This window comes from Trichosurus vulpecula, chromosome 8 (genome assembly GCF_011100635.1).
Source record: "Trichosurus vulpecula isolate mTriVul1 chromosome 8, mTriVul1.pri, whole genome shotgun sequence".
Taxonomy (NCBI): Eukaryota; Metazoa; Chordata; class Mammalia; order Diprotodontia; family Phalangeridae; genus Trichosurus; species Trichosurus vulpecula.
Window position 1 is genome coordinate 248961262 of NC_050580.1, and position 19868 is coordinate 248981129.

Below are 19868 nucleotides of genomic sequence, written 5' to 3' on the forward strand. Positions count from 1 at the left end.
CATCATCAAAATTTCAATGCAAGAAAACCCCCCACAAATTTACAATAAATTATTAAATTTAAAATACATCTTTTTTTAAAAAATTGTATTTTTTGAAATGGTGCAAATTAAAAAAAAACATTAAAGGGTTAAAGAAAGTAGATTTCCAGGGGCATTGAGTAATTTTTTTTAAAAGGGAGCAGTAGGCCAGATAAATTTGAGAATCTCTGATATATTACAACCCTCTCATTTTAGATAAGGAAAATCAGACCCACAAAGGTTAAGTAAATTGCCCAAAGTCACATAGGAAATAAACATCAGAGGTTTAATTTGAACACAAGTCCTCTGACTCTAAACCCAGTGTTCTTTCCACTGTGCCATGCCCTGCACATCCCGCCACCCCATTTAGGGTTCCTGCCTCTACACAATACAAAAGAACCCATTTTACTTCTTTCTCCTTTTTATTCTTAATAAAAGCATGCCATTTTAAATTATTTTAATTTTTATCCATGGCATGCCTTTCTTTTTGTTTGCCTTTGACTAGGTTTTCATAAGAATCGATGCCATGGGTAAACTGTATTTATCAACTGGAACACATTTCTCTCTACCAATCTGAAGCACAAGTGAGAGGATGAGACTGCTTGAACTTTTAACTCCTCAAGACTAATCATTATTGCTTGCTTGGCGTGCAGTATAGTAAAGGTTCATACTAACAAATCAACAAAGAATTTACATATGATAGCATTGCCTAATCACATAACTGCAAATACAATTGAAGGAAAAAATTTTTACTGGGTTTCTTTCTGTTCTCTGACTACTGATAGAAGACAGTCTCACATATAAATCAACCATGCTTGATCCTGACTCATGCTCTGCTATTCCTAAAGGTTTTTTTTTCCTTTTTAACTGCTGGGAGTGTGGTATACCCAAATACTAGGTACTCAACGATACAAGATTAATAATTGAGTCTCCATATTACTACTCCATTTGGTATGTTGGTTAAAAATATCATTTGAATAAAATGCAGTTAGACAAAGCTTAGTGAGAAGTACTAGGGCCAGGACAAGCACAAACAGGAGGCTAAGACTAGCTTTGGTTTGGTCTGATGTTTCCTGAAATAGCTGCATACATGGGAAAAGTACCATACCTCTTCTTTTGTCTTTTTGGACAGAACCCGGAGCCAGTCTCCAATCATACTGAGGACAGCAGCAAAGTAGGCAAGACCCACCAGGATCCAAAACCACACTAAGGGCTTATACCACTCTCGATAATTGATACCGGCATTTCCCCCTGAAAAGAACCAAATGTTACTGTGTGATTATTTTTTTATAATTAGCCTTGAAGCATCCATGTATTTGAGTCCATCAAATGAAGGTGTATAGTTCTCCTTTCCATATTGCAGGGGTTAGGGGCAGAGCCCCGGCAATCTGGAAAATCCACATAAAATTCTTTTGGCCCTCCCTTAGGACAAGAGAAGTCTGATTTTTTTTTCTTTTTCTTTTATGGAATGTTTACAGTACCTTATTGCAAAATTTTGGTTGATATTATATAATACTATACATACATTTTATGCATTTCTGAGTTTCTAAACTTTTTCTATGTTGTCTGCTAGCCTCCACGTGTCATTTGCAGCTTCTGCAAAACTCCCCAAAATTGCCATTTAATTTCTTATGCTGACCCACAGACTGCAATATATCAAAACCTCAATGGGGTGAGTTGTGATGTGGAAGGGATAACTTCTGCCAAGAAGAGTACTGGACACTGACTAATGGAACTACCCAATGCTAGAGACTCATCTAGTGATCACTAAAGAAAGAATGTATCTGTCCCCTAGAAGGATTTAATTTGTGGCTGCCTTCTCATTCCTAATTAAGAAACACGTAATGTCGTGGAAAATTTGAAGTGATTTTATCACTCACAACTCACCTTAAATTATGCATTATGATAATAAATTAAACCAAAAAGGGTCATCTGGGCCATTATTTTTAATTTCCCTAATTATTTTAATGTAAAATAAACACTTTGAAATAATTCTAAATGATTTGGAATCCTTTAATAGATCTATGGAATTCATTTCTACTTTTCCATAAATGTACTTAGCCAAGAAGGAAGAGTGTGACTTAAGGTGAAAAATAGAAATTACATAGTTTCTCGATCATTCAGGTAGATGTGATTTAGTATTAATCATATGTTGTCTCTATGATGCTAAATAACCAATCATTTCTGCCAATTGTGACCATAGAATGTTAAAGCTGGGGAAAGGGGAGGAAATAAAAGGCATCAGTTGGAGAGAGGAGGGGAATTGGGGATCATGTGTTCCATCCCTTTCTTTGACAATTAGTCAGTAGAGTGAAAGCGATTTGGCAAATTGAACTGACTAGCTGTTTGGCTGTATTGACTTTAAACTGATCACTTGATAGTACCAAATTAGCCTATTCAATAATCCCAGATAGTCCCAGATTTCTAAACAGATGTAAACAGGTATAAAATATACACCACCTACTTGCCTGACTTGAATTAAGGAGGGGGTGAGGATAAAGGATTTTACTCAAACATTCAAGTGGACCTGTGATTTCATAGATTCTGATGTCACCTCCAATGATATGGATCAAAATTCCTCCGTGCCTCCCTATTACTGTTGAGCTCTTGCCCATGCCCTCCCACACCAGAGAGTCCAACCCAAGGTACTAAGGGCCTTCCTCACTTTCTCTCAACACTGTAAGGATGGCACTGGAGCACTCAAGCTGTCCACTTACTATCCCAAGCTCTCACCATGTGACCAGCCCATCTTCTCTTTCAATCATAGATTTCCCTAATGAAATACTTTACTCTGGTTCTTCTTTAAAATCTACAGTTATTCATTGCAACCTGCTCACTATCACTATGAACCCTCCCTTGTGATACTAATTTTTAATTAATTTTTGCAAGGTTGTTTTTGATATCTTTTGTGCTTATGTTACCTTCATTTCGGAATACATAGCCCCTTCCACTCTCTACCCAATGAGCCATCACTTTTAACAAAAATTTGAGAAGAGGAAAAGAAAATTTGTTCACCAAAGGCAAACAATGCTGTGTGTTGCAAATCAGCTGCATCTGATAGCATATGTAATATTCCATGTACTATATATGTATAACATATTATGTAATTATTATATAATCATGTTTATAAAATAAGTCTCTTCACTTTCCAGTCAGTCTTCCACTCAACTGTCAGATCAATCTTCCTATAGTTTATTGTTCAATAAACTCCAGTGGTTCCCTTTAATATAAAATGCTATGCTTGGCTTTTAAAGTCCTTCACAACCTGACCCCCTACTACCTTTCCAATCTTCTCATACATTACTCTCAGGTATATCCTCTATAATCCAGTGATGTTGGCTTTTTCGATGTTCTTCACACATGGCGCTCCATTCCCAATTCTGTGCTTTTTCCCCCATGCCCAGAATGCTCTTGTTTCTTAATTCTATATCCTGGTTTCCAGAAAAACTAAACTCAATTTAAATTTTTTTAAAAATAAGCCTAGTTCCCACCTCCTACGAGAGGTAGTCTAAACACGAGATCTATGCCCAATGATTACTGAAGAAAGTGAATCATATCTGTCTTGACATTGCCCTTCTCAACAGAACCTGGAGAAAGAAGAAAGTCACAACCAAATGGTGGAAAGACTTTAGGTTCTCCTTGGAAAATCAAATAAAGGAATTGATGGAATTATCTTTTGTTATGTGTCCAAAAACAACAAGCCACGTTTCATGAGACATTCAATCATTTTGCACTGTACTGCTTATTACAAGTATTTGCAAAAACAGAAATAATTTCAGCTGATGTATCAACATCTGACAGGGGATGGAGACATGGGAAAATTCTAAGAAGACAGACCCTCTGAATTAAATACATATACTTCAGTGCAAAAAGTGGAAACAGTGAGGAGGATTAGAAATATATTGTCAAGAATATGCATCAGGAATAAGGAATAAGTCCAGCCAAAGATGTATGAACTACACAGAAGCTTCATGACTCTACATCATTAGCACTTTCTTTGAGGCATAGAGAGGTTAAATGATTTGACCAGGGGCTCATGAGCAAAGGTCAGTGTCTGATGCTGGATTGGAACTCGGGTCTTCCTGACTACAGGTCCAAAGTTCTATCTACTGTGCCTTGTGTGTAGAAGACAGTGAGGAGGCCAGTTTGGTGGGACTACAGAATTCGTGAAGGAGAGTAATATGTAATAAGTCTGGAAAGCTATAGGCTGGAGCTATATTGTGAGGAGTTTGGAAGGTCAAACAAAGAAGCTTGCTTCATATTCTAGAGGCAAAAAAAGGACCAGTAGAGTTTCTTTTGCAGAAGAGTAACATGATCAGAATTTAAGATTTTAATTCTGAATTATTCACACAACTTGTGAAGCATGAAAATTGAGCACTAGATGGAAGGATTTTAAAATAAACAAAGTCAGCCATCTTTACTCCTCTTGCTGCAGACATCATCACTCATCACAGAGAAGTAGAGAAATTATCATTTCTGGGACGGCATATGTGGGTAATTGTAGAGTGCCTTCACTGTAAGCTTCATAATTATAATTTCCATCATATGTTGGTAATTAAAAAATCCCCAAGGGTCTGGCCACATCTAGCGCCATTAAACTCATGTTGATAGGGATGGAAACTAAACCTGTGATTTTACCGGCATAGGGAGGGAACTCCCTGGTGAGGAAACTCCTTCTACCAATGCAAGTTAGCACTTGCTCTGTAACTTAGACCCTTTGAGAGTTGTCTAGAGCATTGAGGAGTTAAATGACCTAACTAGGCAAAAAAAGGCATATATATATGGATACATCAGGAGAGAACTTGAACCCAAATCTGGGTCTTGCTGACTTCGAAATCAGCAGTCTATCCACTACACCATTTTAAAGGGTGGAAAGTTTAGACAGAGGTAAAATGAGTGGAGGAGGGGACCAGGAGAAGGGTCTAATCTGTGATCTTATCCGTGTAGGGAACTTCCCTGCCACTCACAATCTTAGAGAGTTGCCTGGGGCATTGAGGGGTTAAGTAGCCTTCCCACTTTCACTGAGCAAAATGGAAAGAGCTCTGGGCCTGAAATCAGAAAGACCCAGGTTCAAATCTAGCTTTAGACACTTACCAGTTGTATGACCCTCATCAAGCCACTTAACTCCTGTCTGCCTCAGTTTCCTCAGTAGTAAAATGAGAATAAAATCAATAATAGCACTTGCCTCCCAGGGTTGTTATAAAGACCCAATGAGATAATATTTTCTTTTTTTTTTTAATTTTTGGAGTGGGGAGGGCAGGGCAATTGGGGTTAAAGGACTTGCCCAAGGTCACACAGCTAGTGAATGCGTCAAGTATCTGAGGCTGGATTTGAACTCAGGTCCTCCTGACTCCAGGGCCGGTGCTCTATTCACTGCACCACCTAGCTGCCCCTGAGATAATATTTTTTCAAAATGCTAAGCACTATGCCTGGCACATAATAGGTGCTTTAAAAATGATTGATTGATTGACTGGTGCTTCATTTTGTGCTGGGAAATTATTCTATAGCTGCTGCCAACTTTCTAAGAATTAAAAATCCAAGCATCCCAGCCAAGAGCCAGGAAGGGCAAATAGTAAGCCTCCACAATTCATTTCCTCACCTTCTTCTTTTGCCACAATTGTCTCCTCCAGGACTAATTGCAGAAGCATTCGCTCCCAGTAATTCAGATTCCTCTACTTCATGGCCTCTCCAGAATCCTTCTCTTTGGGGCCATCCCACCCTGAAGGTCAACGTTGACTTTTGCAGGCCATTTACCCAATAACGAAGGCCACTAGGGCATGCTAGAGAATAATGCAATTAGTGGCCATCTTCACTGTGTACCTGTGCTCTAGAATCCTGCAGAGCAGCGTCCCCTCAAAGTCAGGCTGCAAGATGGTGTAACAGCAGCACAGCACGGCTGGGAATAAATTCAGCTGATAACAAAATCAACCAGCAATTAATTCTATTCGGCCCAGTTAGCAGAAGTAGAAGTAATCTTCCTGATACAGCTTGGCTGTGGAGTAGCCTAGTAGAACAGCTACCAGGCCAAAGCAGGCAAGTGTTCAAGCATCTACCGGGTTTTTATTTTTAAATGATGCTGCTTAATTTCCTGGTGCACTTGTTGTAGTATTATTATAAATTAGCAATAATTAAAATCCAGCCTTTATCAGGCATGTGTTTGTTCTGATAAGTCTGCAGGGGCTTTTCAATGGACCCTGGAGGCAAAAGGAGTCTTTGTCTATTTAGAGCCAACAAGAGAAACTAGAGTCAACCTTAGTCATTGGAAACTTTCACAGCATAAAGGAAATGTGTTTCTTGTAACAGTATGGGTATAGTGGTTTAAGGGTTGTAAAGTGCTTTATATACATTAGCTCACTCTAATCAGTGCCATATGCTATTTTCACCAGCTTAAGACAACAGTCCAGAGACTTTTAGCCATGTAAGGAGCCCTCAAGAGAATGAAAAAAAAATGTTGTCTTTGAAATAATCATCCCCAAAAAAAGTCACTAAAGCATAGGTCACCGCATCTGTGTAAGCCCACCTGTATAGTAAGTGTTTAATAAGGGCTTGTCGCCTGCTTGCCTATCTGAAGATCGTGAATTTCAGCTGAGGAGGGATTTTTTTTTTACATTTTTAAGATGTGCATTTGTAGTCATATGAAAAATTGAGCATGTTTAAATACAGGTCACCTTGGTTAAAGAGTCAGAGATGTGGGACTACAAGGGCCCTCAGAAGCCTACTCTCATTACCTATGAGGAAACTGGGGCCAGAAGAATTTAAGTGACTTGACCAAGGTCACTAATCATCAGAGAGAGCATTTAGACTTAATCCCACTGATTCTAGAGCCAGTGTTTTGTTTTGTTTTTTTCCCATGGTGATGTGTTGCCACTGGCATAGATATATACTACTGGATAATATAAATACAGGAAGGAAAATAGTTAAGGTAGATGTGTTTAAGGACAGTGATGGAAAAAAGGAAATTTTCCACAACACCACTATACAAATGATTTTCTAAAATGATACGGTTAAAATTCCAAGAGTAAGTTTGCCTTTATTTATTATCCCCAGCATTTAGCGCATTGCCTAGTACACAGTAAATGCTTAATAGATACTTGTTGACTATTAACTGACTAATTAATTCATTTCTATTTTGTCAGTGACCCATAAAAAATGTTAAGACAGGAAGGTACCCTAACATGCACCTATATTCTCGGCAGAACAATCATTCTAAAATTATTCCAACCCATCAACTAATGACGTTTTTGCTACCATATACATTGGCTGCAAGTTACTGATGCTCCAGAAAATTCTAGTCAGAACCATGCTCTAGGGTCCTGCTCCTTCGAATCTGGAGACAAGACTGTTTTAAGGATCCCTCTTTACAACCCAATCTCAAGCAAGTTATGCTTTCCAGCACTTCAATACATTTGAGGAACTATTATAAATTCAAAAGATGGTTAAATAGCTGCATTTTACCTTTTGTCAGAGACATTGATTTTTTCCCTAGTTACAGATATTTATAATTATGAAATCATACCTACATTTATAGTAATTGAAATCAGACCAGAAAACTCACAAGGTTTTTTTCTTACTATCATGCACATTTTCTACCCACTCCACCCCCAGCTTTTTAAAGACAGCCTGGTCCATTTGAATGAAACCAGTATTCTTACAAGTGGATGCTTTCAAATGGACACTTACCCTGGATACATAAAAGGAAAGAACAGACAAGGGACCAGATGCTAGTTCGGATGTTGAATGTTTTAGTGTTAATCACCTCAGCTTTCTGATGTTTAGTGATAGACCTAGGCAATTATGGTGAAAGACTGTTATTTATGCAGAGTGGCCTGAAGCTCCATGCAACCCAATGGGAGTAACAACAAAGTGGATTTTCCTGGTGGGTCCTCTGGGTCAGGCAATTAGAAAGCAGGCAACAGGGCCATTACTTATTGTCTGGCCTCTGGCAGCCTTTCTATAATTCCCGCTGGATAGCTTTCCATAGAAGAGATCCTCTATCATTGAGTTTTCCATACTCTATGGAGAAGCCAAATCATTCCTGGGGTCATTCACAAGCAGGCAACAAGCATTTATTAAGCATTTACTATATGCTAGCCACTATACTAAGCTCTAGGATACAAAGAAAAGTTTAAAAAATGATCCCTGACCTTAAGGAGCTTACATTCTAACGAAGGAGACAACACATATATGAATTGGTACATACAACTAAAATAGGGTAGGGATGCAGCCTTTGAGTATTCTGCCCAATGTTTAGCCAAATACCAGTAAGAAGAGTAACAAAGAACATTTGACTGAATAAAAATAAATATTTAAATTATGGTTATTTTAATGCTGAAAAGTTTCATTTTCTTGTGAGTGACCTGTAAGGGATGAAACTGAAAAGAGAAGGAAGGAAGTAGGCCCCATCCTCCCACAATCATCTTCTAATGACACTCAGAGAAGAGTGTAAAGAAAAAAGGTTAAATCCCACTTTGTTATCAGCCCCCCACTCCTGCACTCCCCCAGGGTAAACCTGATGGTGATCTTTTTGCTTTTTATTTCTTTTAACCAGGGCCTCTTAATGGTATTGATTATGAGGGTTATTGCTGTCCTGCCCACCACAAACACATATTCAATTGTAATTCTTTCTTGTTGTGACACCTAACGCCAAATAGTCCTCAGAAGTCTACGAGTTGGGTCAGAGAAACCCTGGGATATTTGTCAGCAACAACAAGGAGCTGCTAAAACCAGCCCATAAGTCTAATGATCCATTACAATCCATCCTGTAAGAAAATATCTATGCATATATTCTATATATATTGTATATAGTCTATGCTACTGGCATAGAAAATGAAGGCCATTGTTCATTGATTCAAGAAATACTAAAACATCTAAGTTCCAGATTTCTTATTCACGTTATATCTACATTGAATGGGACTTTCTCTTTCTAATATTTCATCCTAGATTTGTTACTGCTATATAGAAGTTCCACTAACTTTGTAGGTTATTTTGTGTTCTGCTGTTTTCCTGAAGCTATTGTCTAAGGTAACAAAATTGATTTATTTGCTAGTTCTCTGGTGTTTGCTAAGTAAACCACCATGTCATTATCAAATAGGCATAATTTTGTCCACTTTTGCCTCTATTTTGCCTTTCATATCTGTTTCTTGTCCTATTGCCATCTCTAGCCTTTCTATAACTATGTTAAATGATAATGGAGAAAGAAATCATCCTTACATTACTACCTATTTTTAAGATTTCCCGATTACAAATTACGGTAGTTTTTGGTTTTCAATGTATACCTTTCACCAAACGAAAAAGTGGTTGTTCTATACCTATGCTTTGGAGGGGGCCAGGGAAGGGTTTCAGCATAAATGAATATTGTATTTTGTCAAAGGCTTTTTCTGTATTAATTGATATAATCATATGTTTTCAGGTGTTTTTGACTTAATATGATTAATATAATTAATTCCAGGAAGAACCATTTTCCAGATGTTGAGCCATCCTTGTAACCTTGATAAAATTCCAACTTAATCATAGTGAAAAATTTCTGAATAAATTGCTATAATCTTTTTGCTGGAATTGTAAATTTTTTAAATCAATATTCATTGGTGGTAGTGGTCTACAATGTACTAACAGAGTTGAGAATTTAGTGTTTGGAAAGAAATTCATTTCACTCATACATAATTCAGACAATTATAAGAGAAATAAGCTTTATACATGTACAAAGCTTGCCTCCTTTCTACTGCAAGGACTTGGTACTGTTTGCATCATCCCAGCCTATGGATTTTAAATCAAACTTTGCCCCAGTGTGCCACTTTTATTACTAGCCACACAGAAGCACTGATATTCTGGGACATTTTCATCGTTACTCTCTAGAAAGATATTTCAGCAGACAGGCTGGAAAAACTTCATTAACAGAGATATTTTAATTCCTTCCCTTTAATACATATGTGTCTACACACACACATACACACACACACACACACACACACACACACACACACACACACACAGAGGCAACTCCACTTGGATCCTAGACTTCTTACCTGCCACATAATCACCAAAGCCAACAGTGGTCAATGTGACAACCACAAAGTATATGGATTCCAAGGCTGTCCATCCCTCAATGTACTTAAAAATGACCGCAGGAATTGTTACAAATACAATGCAGCCTGCCAAGATGAATAATATGGTTGAGATCACCCGGATCTTCGTCTGACTCACTTGCTTTTTCTAGAAGAAGGAAAGAAGAGAAGAGGGTAAATCACTTTCATCATCCTTGATTTAGATGTCAGAGATAGATCATGTCTTGTAAATACCCTGAACCATTCTACAACTGCTTCCCTTCTCTAGAATCAGATAATTCAAGAGTTGAAAGGGATATTAGAATCTATTCAACCCAACCCTTATCCAATATATTAATATTCTTTCCAATGTCTCTGACTAATCTTTATTCAGCCACTCCTTGACTGTTTTCAGTGATAGAAAACTCACAAGGAAGCCCATTCCAATTGTGGACAGCTCTACTTATTAGAAAACTGTTTTTGGTCATGCTAACATCTACCACCAGTTAGTCCCCTGAAGGCCATGCAGTGTAAGCCTAATCCAGGGGTGAGAAACCTGAGGCCTCAAGGCCACTGCACTTAAGGACCTAGAGGGCTACATGTGGCCTTGAGGCCACACATTCCCCACCCCTCAAATCCATCGACACAAGTATCTGAAAAGTGAAAAAGTCCTTCCTTTTCTGCATAATTCTTCTCCTCTCCAGGGTCTCTCTAATCTAAGTTCCAACATTTCCTAAAAATTTTCCTTTGACTAGAAGAATTCTAAAAACTCTGTGTGTGTATGTGTGTGTGTGTGTATGTGTGTGTGTATGTGTGCTGTATGTGTGCTATATATTTCTGTGTTCTTTTTGTAAAAATCAATCCATCATTGATAGTAAACAAGGTAGCATTTATTAAGCACCTGCTATGGACCAGGTACTTACATTAGGGGCTAGAGATAAAAAGACAAAAACAAAACTACTTGCCTTGAAGGAGCGTGCATTCTATTGGGGAGATATTCTTTCAAGCAATTTTCTATGGTTCCATTAGAGAGAAAAACTTTAAAAAATGCCTGTCTAGATAAGACTATTCTTGTTTAACCAAATTCATAAGCCACATGCAGAAAGACACAAGAAAGGTATTTCATGATTCTAAGAGCAACCAAGTAGTTCATCCGTCAAAATTATTGCTGAGAAGATAATTATAACTCAGAAGTGTAAAGTACTATGAATTGACTTTCTAAAATCTCTTTTCCTTCTTTCTTTTTCTTTTCCTTCATTCCTAATAAAGAAGTCTTCCTAATATTATTACAGTGAAAAGATTTATTAAAAAAAATGAGTTTTAAAGAATTTTCTGTACCTATTTCACAAAAGCAGTTTATTTTATGCAACTAGAATTGTGTCATACTTTCGCTAGATACATTCAATATTGCAATAAAGATGGATATTTTCAATCAGTAGCTGAGAATAGCAGAATATCTGTGTATTTGATTCATATCAGTCCTGCTAATTCTTCAATTCTTTGATACACATCTCTAAAATGATATTTATGGTGGAAAAAAAGAAATATTGTTCATCTCCATTAAAAAGGAGATGTGCTTAACAAAGCACTCAACATTTATTAAAGTCCAGGGCAAATAATTTATCACAAAGAATCTGTCATGGTTGTTGTTCAGTCATTTCAGATGGGCCTGACTCTTTTTTAAAATTTTAATTATTATTTATTTATTTAATATTTTTAGTTTTCAGCATTGATTTCCACAAGAGTTTGAATTAAAAATTTTCTCCCCATTTCTACCTTCCCACCCACTCCAAGACGGCATGTATTCTGATTGCCCCATTCCCCAGTCAGCCCTCCCTTCTGTCACCCTACTCCCCCATCCCCTTTTCCCTTACTTTCTTGTAGGGCAAGATAGATTTCTATGACCCATTGCCTGTGTATCTTATTTCCTAGTTGCATGCAAAAGCTTTTTTTTCAACATCTGCTTTTAAAACTTTGAGTTCCAAATTCTCTCCCCTCTTCCCTTCCCACCCACCCTCCCTAAGAAGGCAAGCAATTCAACATAGGCCACATGTGTATCATTATGCAAAACCCTTCCACAATACTCATGTAAAAGACAGCTATATTTTGCTTCTTCCTATCCTATCCCCCTTTATCGAATTTTCTCCCTTGACCCTGTCCCATTTTGAAAGTGTTTGCCTTTGATTACCTCCTCCCCCATCTGTCCTCCCTTCTATCTCCTTTTTTATCTCCTTCCTCCCTCTTTCCTGTGGGTTAAGATACCCATTTGAGTGTGTATGTTATTCTTTCCTCAAGTCAAATCCGATGAGAGCAAGATTCACTCATTCCCCCTCACCTGCCCCCTCTTCCCTTCCAACAGAACTGCTTTTTCTTGCCACTTTTATATGAGATAATTTACCCCATTCTATCTCTCCCTTTCTCCCTCTCTCAATATATTCCTCTCTCATCCCTTAATTTGATTTTTTTAGATATCATCCCTTCATATTCAATTCACCCTGTGCCCTCTCTCTCTCTCTCTCTCTCTCTCTCTCTCTCTCTCTCTCTCTGTATATATATATATATGTATGTATGTATGTATGTTCCTTTCAGCCACCCTAATACTGAGGTCTCATGAATTATACACATTATCTTTCCATGTAGGAATGTAAACAAAACAGTTCAACTTTAGTAAGTCCCTTATGATTTCTCTTTCTTGTTTACCTTTTCATGCTTCTCTTGATTCTTGTGTTTGAAAGTCAAATTTTCTATTCAGTTCTACTCTTTTCACTGAGAAAGCTTGAAAGTCCTCTATTTATTGAAAATCCATATTTTGCCTTGTAGCATTATACTCAGTTTTGCGGAAGAGGTGATTCTTGGTTTTAATCCTAGCTCCATTGACCTCCAGATCACCATATTCCAAGCCCTTCGATCCCTTAATGTAGAAGCTACCAGATCTTGTGTTATCCTGATTGTGCTTCCACAATACTCAAAATCATTCTTTTCTGGCTGCTTGCAGTATTTTCTCCTTGATCTGGGAGCTCTGGAATTTGGCAACAATATTCCTAGAGTTTCCTTTTTGGGATCTTTTTCAGGAGGCAATCAGTGGATTCTTTTAATTTCAATTTTACCCTCTGGCTGTAGAATATCAGGGCAGTTCTCCTTGATAATTTCTTGAAAGATGTTATTTAGGCTCTTTTTTTGATCATGCTAGTCCCATAATTTTTAAATTATCTCTCCTGGATCTATTCTCCAGGTCAGTGGTTTTCCCAATGAGATATTTGACATTGTCTTCCATTTTTTCCATTCTTTTGGTTCAGTTTTATAATTTCTTGATTTCTCATAAAGTCACTAGCTTCCACTTGCTCCAATATAATTTTTAAGATAGTATTTTCTTCAGTAGTCTTTTGGACCTCCTTTTCCATTTGGCTAGTTCTGCCTTTCAAGGCATTCTTCTCCTCATGGGCTTTTTGGGGCTCTTTTGCCATTCAAGTTACTCTATTTTTTAAGGTGTTATTTTCTTCAGTATTTTTTGGGTCTCCTTTAGCAAGTCATTGACTTGTTTTTCATGGTTTTCTCACATCCTTCTCATTTCTCTTCCCAATTTTTCCTCTACTTCTCTAACTTGCTTTTCCAAATCCTTTTTGAGCTCTTCCATGGCCTGAGACCAGTTCATGTTTTTCTTGGAGGCTTTTGATGTAGGCTCTTTGACTTTGTTGACTTCTTATGGCTCTATGTTTTGATCTTCTTTGTCACCAAAGAAAGATTCCAAAGTCTGAGTCTGAATCAGAGTCTGTTTTCGCTGCCTGTTCATGTTCCCAGCCAATTACTTGACCCTTGAGGAAGCAGAGAGTACTTTGTCCCACACTTGAGGGGCTGCGCTGTTGTTTTCAGAGCTATTTCTACACAGCAAGCTCTGCCACACCAGCGCTCCTCCTCCCCCAAGAACCGCAAACCCCGACCGGGACTCAGATCTAAGCTCTGCACTCCTGCTCTGTTCTGCCACTTAATTCCTCCCACCAGGTAGGTCTGGGGCCTGAAGCAACTGTAGCTGTAGCTCTTTACAGGAAGGAAGGAAGGAAGCCTCAGATCTGCACCACCTCCACCACCCTTGGGGCAGTGGCCACCTAAACTCCTTTCACTCTGTCCTTGCAGTTTTTCCCACTAACGTTCTCTGTTGTCTTTGGTGTTTGTGGATTGAGAAGTCTGGTAACTGCCACAGCTCACTGATTCAGGGCACTAGGGCCTGTTCCGCCCAGCTCCCAGGTCTGGTTGGTCCTGCCACCACCCATGCTGGACTCTGCTCTGCTCTGTTCCCAGCTCCGTGTTCGATAGACCTTACCCAGCCACCATCCAGGCTGTCCTGGGCTGGAGCCCTGCTTCCCTCTGCTATTTTGTGGGTTCTGCAGTTCTAGAATTTGTTCAGAGCCATTTTTATAGGTTTTTGGAGGGAACTGGGGGGGACCTCACAGAAGTCCCTGCTTTCCAGCCGCCATCTTGGCTCCACCCCCAGATTGCCATTTCCTTCTCCAGCTCATTTTATAGATGAGGAAAGCGAAGCAAAAAGAGTTAAGTGACTCTCCCAGGGCCACACAGTTATTAAGTGTCTGGGGCCACATTTCAACTCAGGTCTTCCTGACTCCAAGTTCAGCCCTGTATCCCCTGCACCACCTAGCTACCCTATCACAATAGCTAAAATAAACACAGATCCACTAAACAATTTAATATGGCATTGTTATTGTAGATTTAAACTATTTGGAAAACAGTGATAACCAGAAGTAATAATACCTTATTTTTTGCATGGTACATTAATGTTTCAATAGGGTTTTTACATTTCATTTAACCTCACAACAATACTATATGTAAGTCAAAAAAGGACTATTATCCTCATTTCTAAAGGATGAGGTAAACAGGACTTTGCTTCTGGGCTCAACCAGGTAGAGGGGGTAGTGTTATACTCCCCACCCACAAGGCCTACCATTCCTACTCTTGGTCCTATACTACTCTAACTGAACAACAATAAAAACTCCACTGGCCTACACCAACATAGCACAACTATGCTTAAGACCATTCCCTACCCCATCCCAACAAGGGTATCAGTGGCCCTCTAAGAGCTTGCCTTCCACTTCATCCTCATGGGGGAAGGAGATGTTAATGGTGAAACTTTCTTCCCTTGTTATTACAGCTTTCCTTTGCAATGAGGCCACCCATGGAAGCCCTCCCTCTCCCTTTCCAAACTTTTAGCCTATTTAACTGTTTTTGTCCCAGGTAAAAGTATTTCATGTCACAGTTCTACCTATTACACAAATCAGAAAAGTAAGGCCCAGAGGAGGAAAGTGATGTGCCCCAAATCATGCGGCAAGGTAGAACTAAGACTTGAGCCCCCAGTATTGTGATTCCATGTCCAGGGCTCATCTCACAAGAGCATACTATGAAATATGGTAGGTGTAAAAGACATGGTAAACACAGGAGAATTTTTTCCCCAGGCCATGAATTTTCTTTCCAGAAGTTGCTGAGTCTGCTTAGAAATATGGAACTCCTTTATTTGACCTTCACACACACACACACACACACACACACACACACACACACACACACATACACACACAGAAAACCTCTAGCCAAAGACTTCATCATACTAAAACTACAGTGTTTATTTGCTAAGTGAACTCTAATTACTAGCAATGGGAACATCATCCTATTTTCCTCTATAAATCATCTTCAAATACATAATGAAATTAAAATTAATTAGGTATTTGGGAGACACTTGTTAAGTAATAAATTAGGACCTGAATGCAATCAAAATCCAAATGAAATTTAGGCTTGCAAAGGAGAGTTGAAAGAACAGAGGAAGCTAACATTATTTCCAAAACTCATCAGAACACAGGGCAAAATGGTTGGGGGAAATTGTAGCAAGGATGAAGATACAGTGAATACTCTCGATTTTCCATTTGGTCCTAGATTATCTGCTGAGGACTAATAGCTCATATTTGCATAGCACTCCTCTTTGATGTAGGTAGTGTAAGCATTATTCAACTTTACAGATAAGGAAACTGAGGCAGGGAGAGATTAGGGAGCTCATCCAGTAGCGCACACCTAGTAAATGTCATAGCCAAGGCTCAAACCCAGGTTTCCTAATTCTGAGTTTGGTCTTTCCACTAGGCTGCAAAATGTTACCATCACTATTTTACTTTCTCCCCAATATCCAGCAACATTCTAAATCAACAACGGTTAGTTCAAATGCTGTCTGCTCAGGACAGGTTGAATAACAGTGTGTTTTAAAGAATTAAGAAGTTAAATCTCTTGTATATACGACACATTTCTATTGGTAATACCTGCAAACAAGCTCATATGCCCATTATCACCATACTAATTCAGATCCTCATTTACATTTCAGCTGACTATTGCAATAGCTTCCTAATTGTCTTCCATGAATCTAGATTTTTCCTCCTTCTAATCCATCCTTCAGAGGCATCAAATTCATTTCCCTAAAATATAGCTCTGATTATATTACCCCCTCCTCCCACTTAAAATTTTTCAAAACCTTCCCATAACCTATTGTACAAAGTCCAAACTCCTCAGCCTGACATTCAAGGTCTTTCTCCTTTTTGTCCCAGCAGAACCATAACTAGTCATTTTTGTGCCCAGGGCTAGGAGCTTAAATCATACTTGCGTTGACCAGGATTAAAATGCTCCCTTCAACCAATGTTTAAGACAAATTTAGTAGAAGAAGGTACAGGGAAGTAACTCCAGGCCACAAAGCTTCATGGAAGGGAGTGGGACAGACAGACACCCTGGGTTACTTACTGGCGCTGGGTTGGAAAAGATCACTGCTGGGGGAGGGGCAGAATGGGGCAGTCTAAGAAGGAGCTGAGACAAAGGTGCCAGGACGAGGAAGCTGAGGGCTTTCTATTTTGTTTTTTTGTTTCATTTTTTATCTTTTTTAAACATTCATTCTTTTAAAAAATATTATTTATTTTGTTCGGAATTTAAGAAATAAAACAAGCATTTTTATAACATAGTAGAATAGAAAAAAAAAGATGCTTGTACATGAAACTGCCAATCTATTAGGTATAACTTGCTATTCCTTTTAAATATATAATAAAGTTGTCATGTCATTTTCTTTTTTCCCTTCCCCCTACTCCTGCCCTAGAGATGGCTGCCATTAGACACAAATATGTATATACGTGTAAAACCATTCTGATCATACTTCTATTTATCAGTTCTTTCTCGGGGTGTAGATGGCATCTTCCTTCATATATCCTTTGTAATTAATTTGAGTATTTATAATAGTCAAAATGACTTAGTCACTCAAAATTGTTCTTAAGCAATATTGTTGTTACTATAGACATTGCTTTCCTGGTTCTCATCATTTTGCTCTTCATTATTTCGTGCAATCCCATCCATGTTATTCTAAGCTCATCAAGCTCATTATTCCATCACACTCATACTTGTTCAGCCATTCCCCAGTTGTTGGGCATGCCCACAATTTCCAGTTCTTTGCCACCACAAAGAGAGCTGATATATGCATATATATACATATATATGCACACATATATATGTATATATATATGTGTATATATATACACACACATATGTGTATATGCACACACACACACACGTATATATAATGAGAACATAAGGGTTCCTTTCCTTTTTTTCCTAATCATCTTGGGAGACTGACCTGGTAGTGGTATTGCTTTAAGAACATTCTTTTTTTAAAAATTTTGTGTTCCAAATTATCTCCCTCCTTCCAGCCTCTCCTTCACCCATTGAGAAGGAAATCAATATGATATCATCATACATGTGAAGTCATGCAAAACATGCTTCCATATTAGCCATATTCTAAAAATGTCGGTTGGGAAAATGTGTTTCAGTCTGCAGAGTTCATTGGTTCTCTTTCTGGAAGAGAATAGCATTTTTCATCATGAATCTTTTGGTATTGTCCTGGATCATTGTATTGATCAGAATAGCTGAGTCTTTCACAGTTGATCACCTTTACAATATTGCTGTTACTGGTACAATGTTCTCCTGGTTCTGCTCCCTTCACTTTACACCAGTTCATCTAAGTCTTCCGAGGTTTTTCTGAACCCATCCCCACTGTCGTTTCTTATATAATATGGCTCCCTATTTTAACTAGTTTTTTATAAGTAGGTACTAATCTCAGTTGTTTCTATAATGCTGGAGTTAAAGTGCTGGACTAACCCTCTTAATTTTACTGAGACATGCTCCTGTTGCTCCCACCCTAATTATGGCTCTGGGTCCCGACCTACCTTTCCAAATACTATTGCTATTTTCTGTTCCCCAGATATATGCCCCATGCTTTTTTCCCCCTTTACCTTTACTCACTATGCTTCCTCTATCTGGGGTACATGCTTTCTCACCTCTCTTCCCCTTATATCCATCTCAGCTCCACTTGTACAATTTCTACTCAAGCTTGAGATCCTAATCAAATGTCATTTCCTCCATGTATTCCAGATTCTTCCAGCTGTGAGTCATGGATCCCTCCTATGGACTAATACAACACTGAATTTTGGGTAAATCAATTAAATTTTGTGGGCTTCAGCTCCCTCACTTTTAAAATGAGGGTGCTGGATTTGACAACCTCTAAGGAACCTTTCAGTTCTAATACTATCTGGCCTTGTGACCTGATCTCTCATTTCACTTTCAGGTTATATTTAATATTAGAGGTGTTTGTGGGTATATTTTGTTTTTTTTTCTAGACCATAAGTTCCTCGAAGGCAAGGACCACGTCTTATTCATCTTTTTTTAATCTCCCCAACCCCAGTGTCTAGCATATTAATATGTGCTTTAAAATTTTTTTCTCAAATTGACTACCCAATTCAATACAATAGACATGTATTTCCACAATATGTCCCTGTGCAAGGCACTATGGCATTGTAGTAGGCACCAGAGATCCAAAGACAGAACAAAAAGGCCCCTGTATTCAAGGTTACATGTATAAGCACTGAAAAATAATTGAGGATCAAATGAAATAACATGGGTAAAGTACTTTGCAAACCATAAAGTACTATATAAATATAAAACACAAAGTGCTATCATTATTATCATCTACTGCTCTAGTTATCCACCTTTCTGCTCTCCTCCATAATGCAGAAAGAGCTGATAAGAATGTTACAGGCTTAATGAAATTTTTTTAAGATAAAGGAACAAGTTTATCTCAAACATCATTCTCAGTATGATCTAGGAGGCACGTTTACATTGCCTCTATACTGGTTTAATTTCCAGTGTAATACTGTCTGAACATTTTTTCCAATATTGACAGTCCTAGAGTCAATACCAATATCCGCTGTTGAGGAATGTTTCCTGATATCTAGCCTAGAATTTTACCCCATTGTTTCTGGATCATTGTTCCTTCTCCAGCCATCTTTTTAATAGATGCATCCTCCCCTTTCTTTTAATTCCCTCATTTCAGTGAAAAACCATGGTTCTCTTTCATCCTTTCTTCTTGTATTATTCTGGCTGTATCAATTGAGTCTATTCACAATCTCAGCTCACTTCCTGAAGCGTTTCTATTTGCCCTTCTATTAATTTTCTCTGCCCCCCTCTCTCCGTTCCAGCTTTTCATTATCCTTCTGAAACTGCAGGGAATTGCAGATGAAATACTAGATATTGGCATCCAACTAAAGCGCTGCTCTGATAGGCCATGAGCTTTCATCTCATCTCACCAGCATTCCCTCTCACCCCCACTCTCTCTACCTCCCTCACCCCATGCAGAACTCTGCTGTTTCTATGTATGGATTGTGCTAGGAAAATTCACCTCCATTTACTAGCAGCCAGAGCAGGGAGCAGAAAGCTTCTCAAAAGCCAAGA

General features: G+C 38.4%; 1 protein-coding gene across 1 annotated transcript in view; it reads right to left on the reverse strand.

The window, feature by feature from the left end:
• KCNK10 (potassium two pore domain channel subfamily K member 10) overlaps window positions 1-19868 on the reverse strand; it is a 201153-nt gene that overhangs the window by 7792 nt on the left and 173493 nt on the right. The window contains exons 5-6 of the mRNA XM_036736115.1: window positions 10041-10227; window positions 1127-1269 (exon numbers count right to left, since the gene is read on the reverse strand). Of these exons, the coding sequence (XP_036592010.1) occupies window positions 1127-1269; window positions 10041-10227 (330 nt within the window). The remainder of the gene's footprint in view (window positions 1-1126; window positions 1270-10040; window positions 10228-19868) is intronic.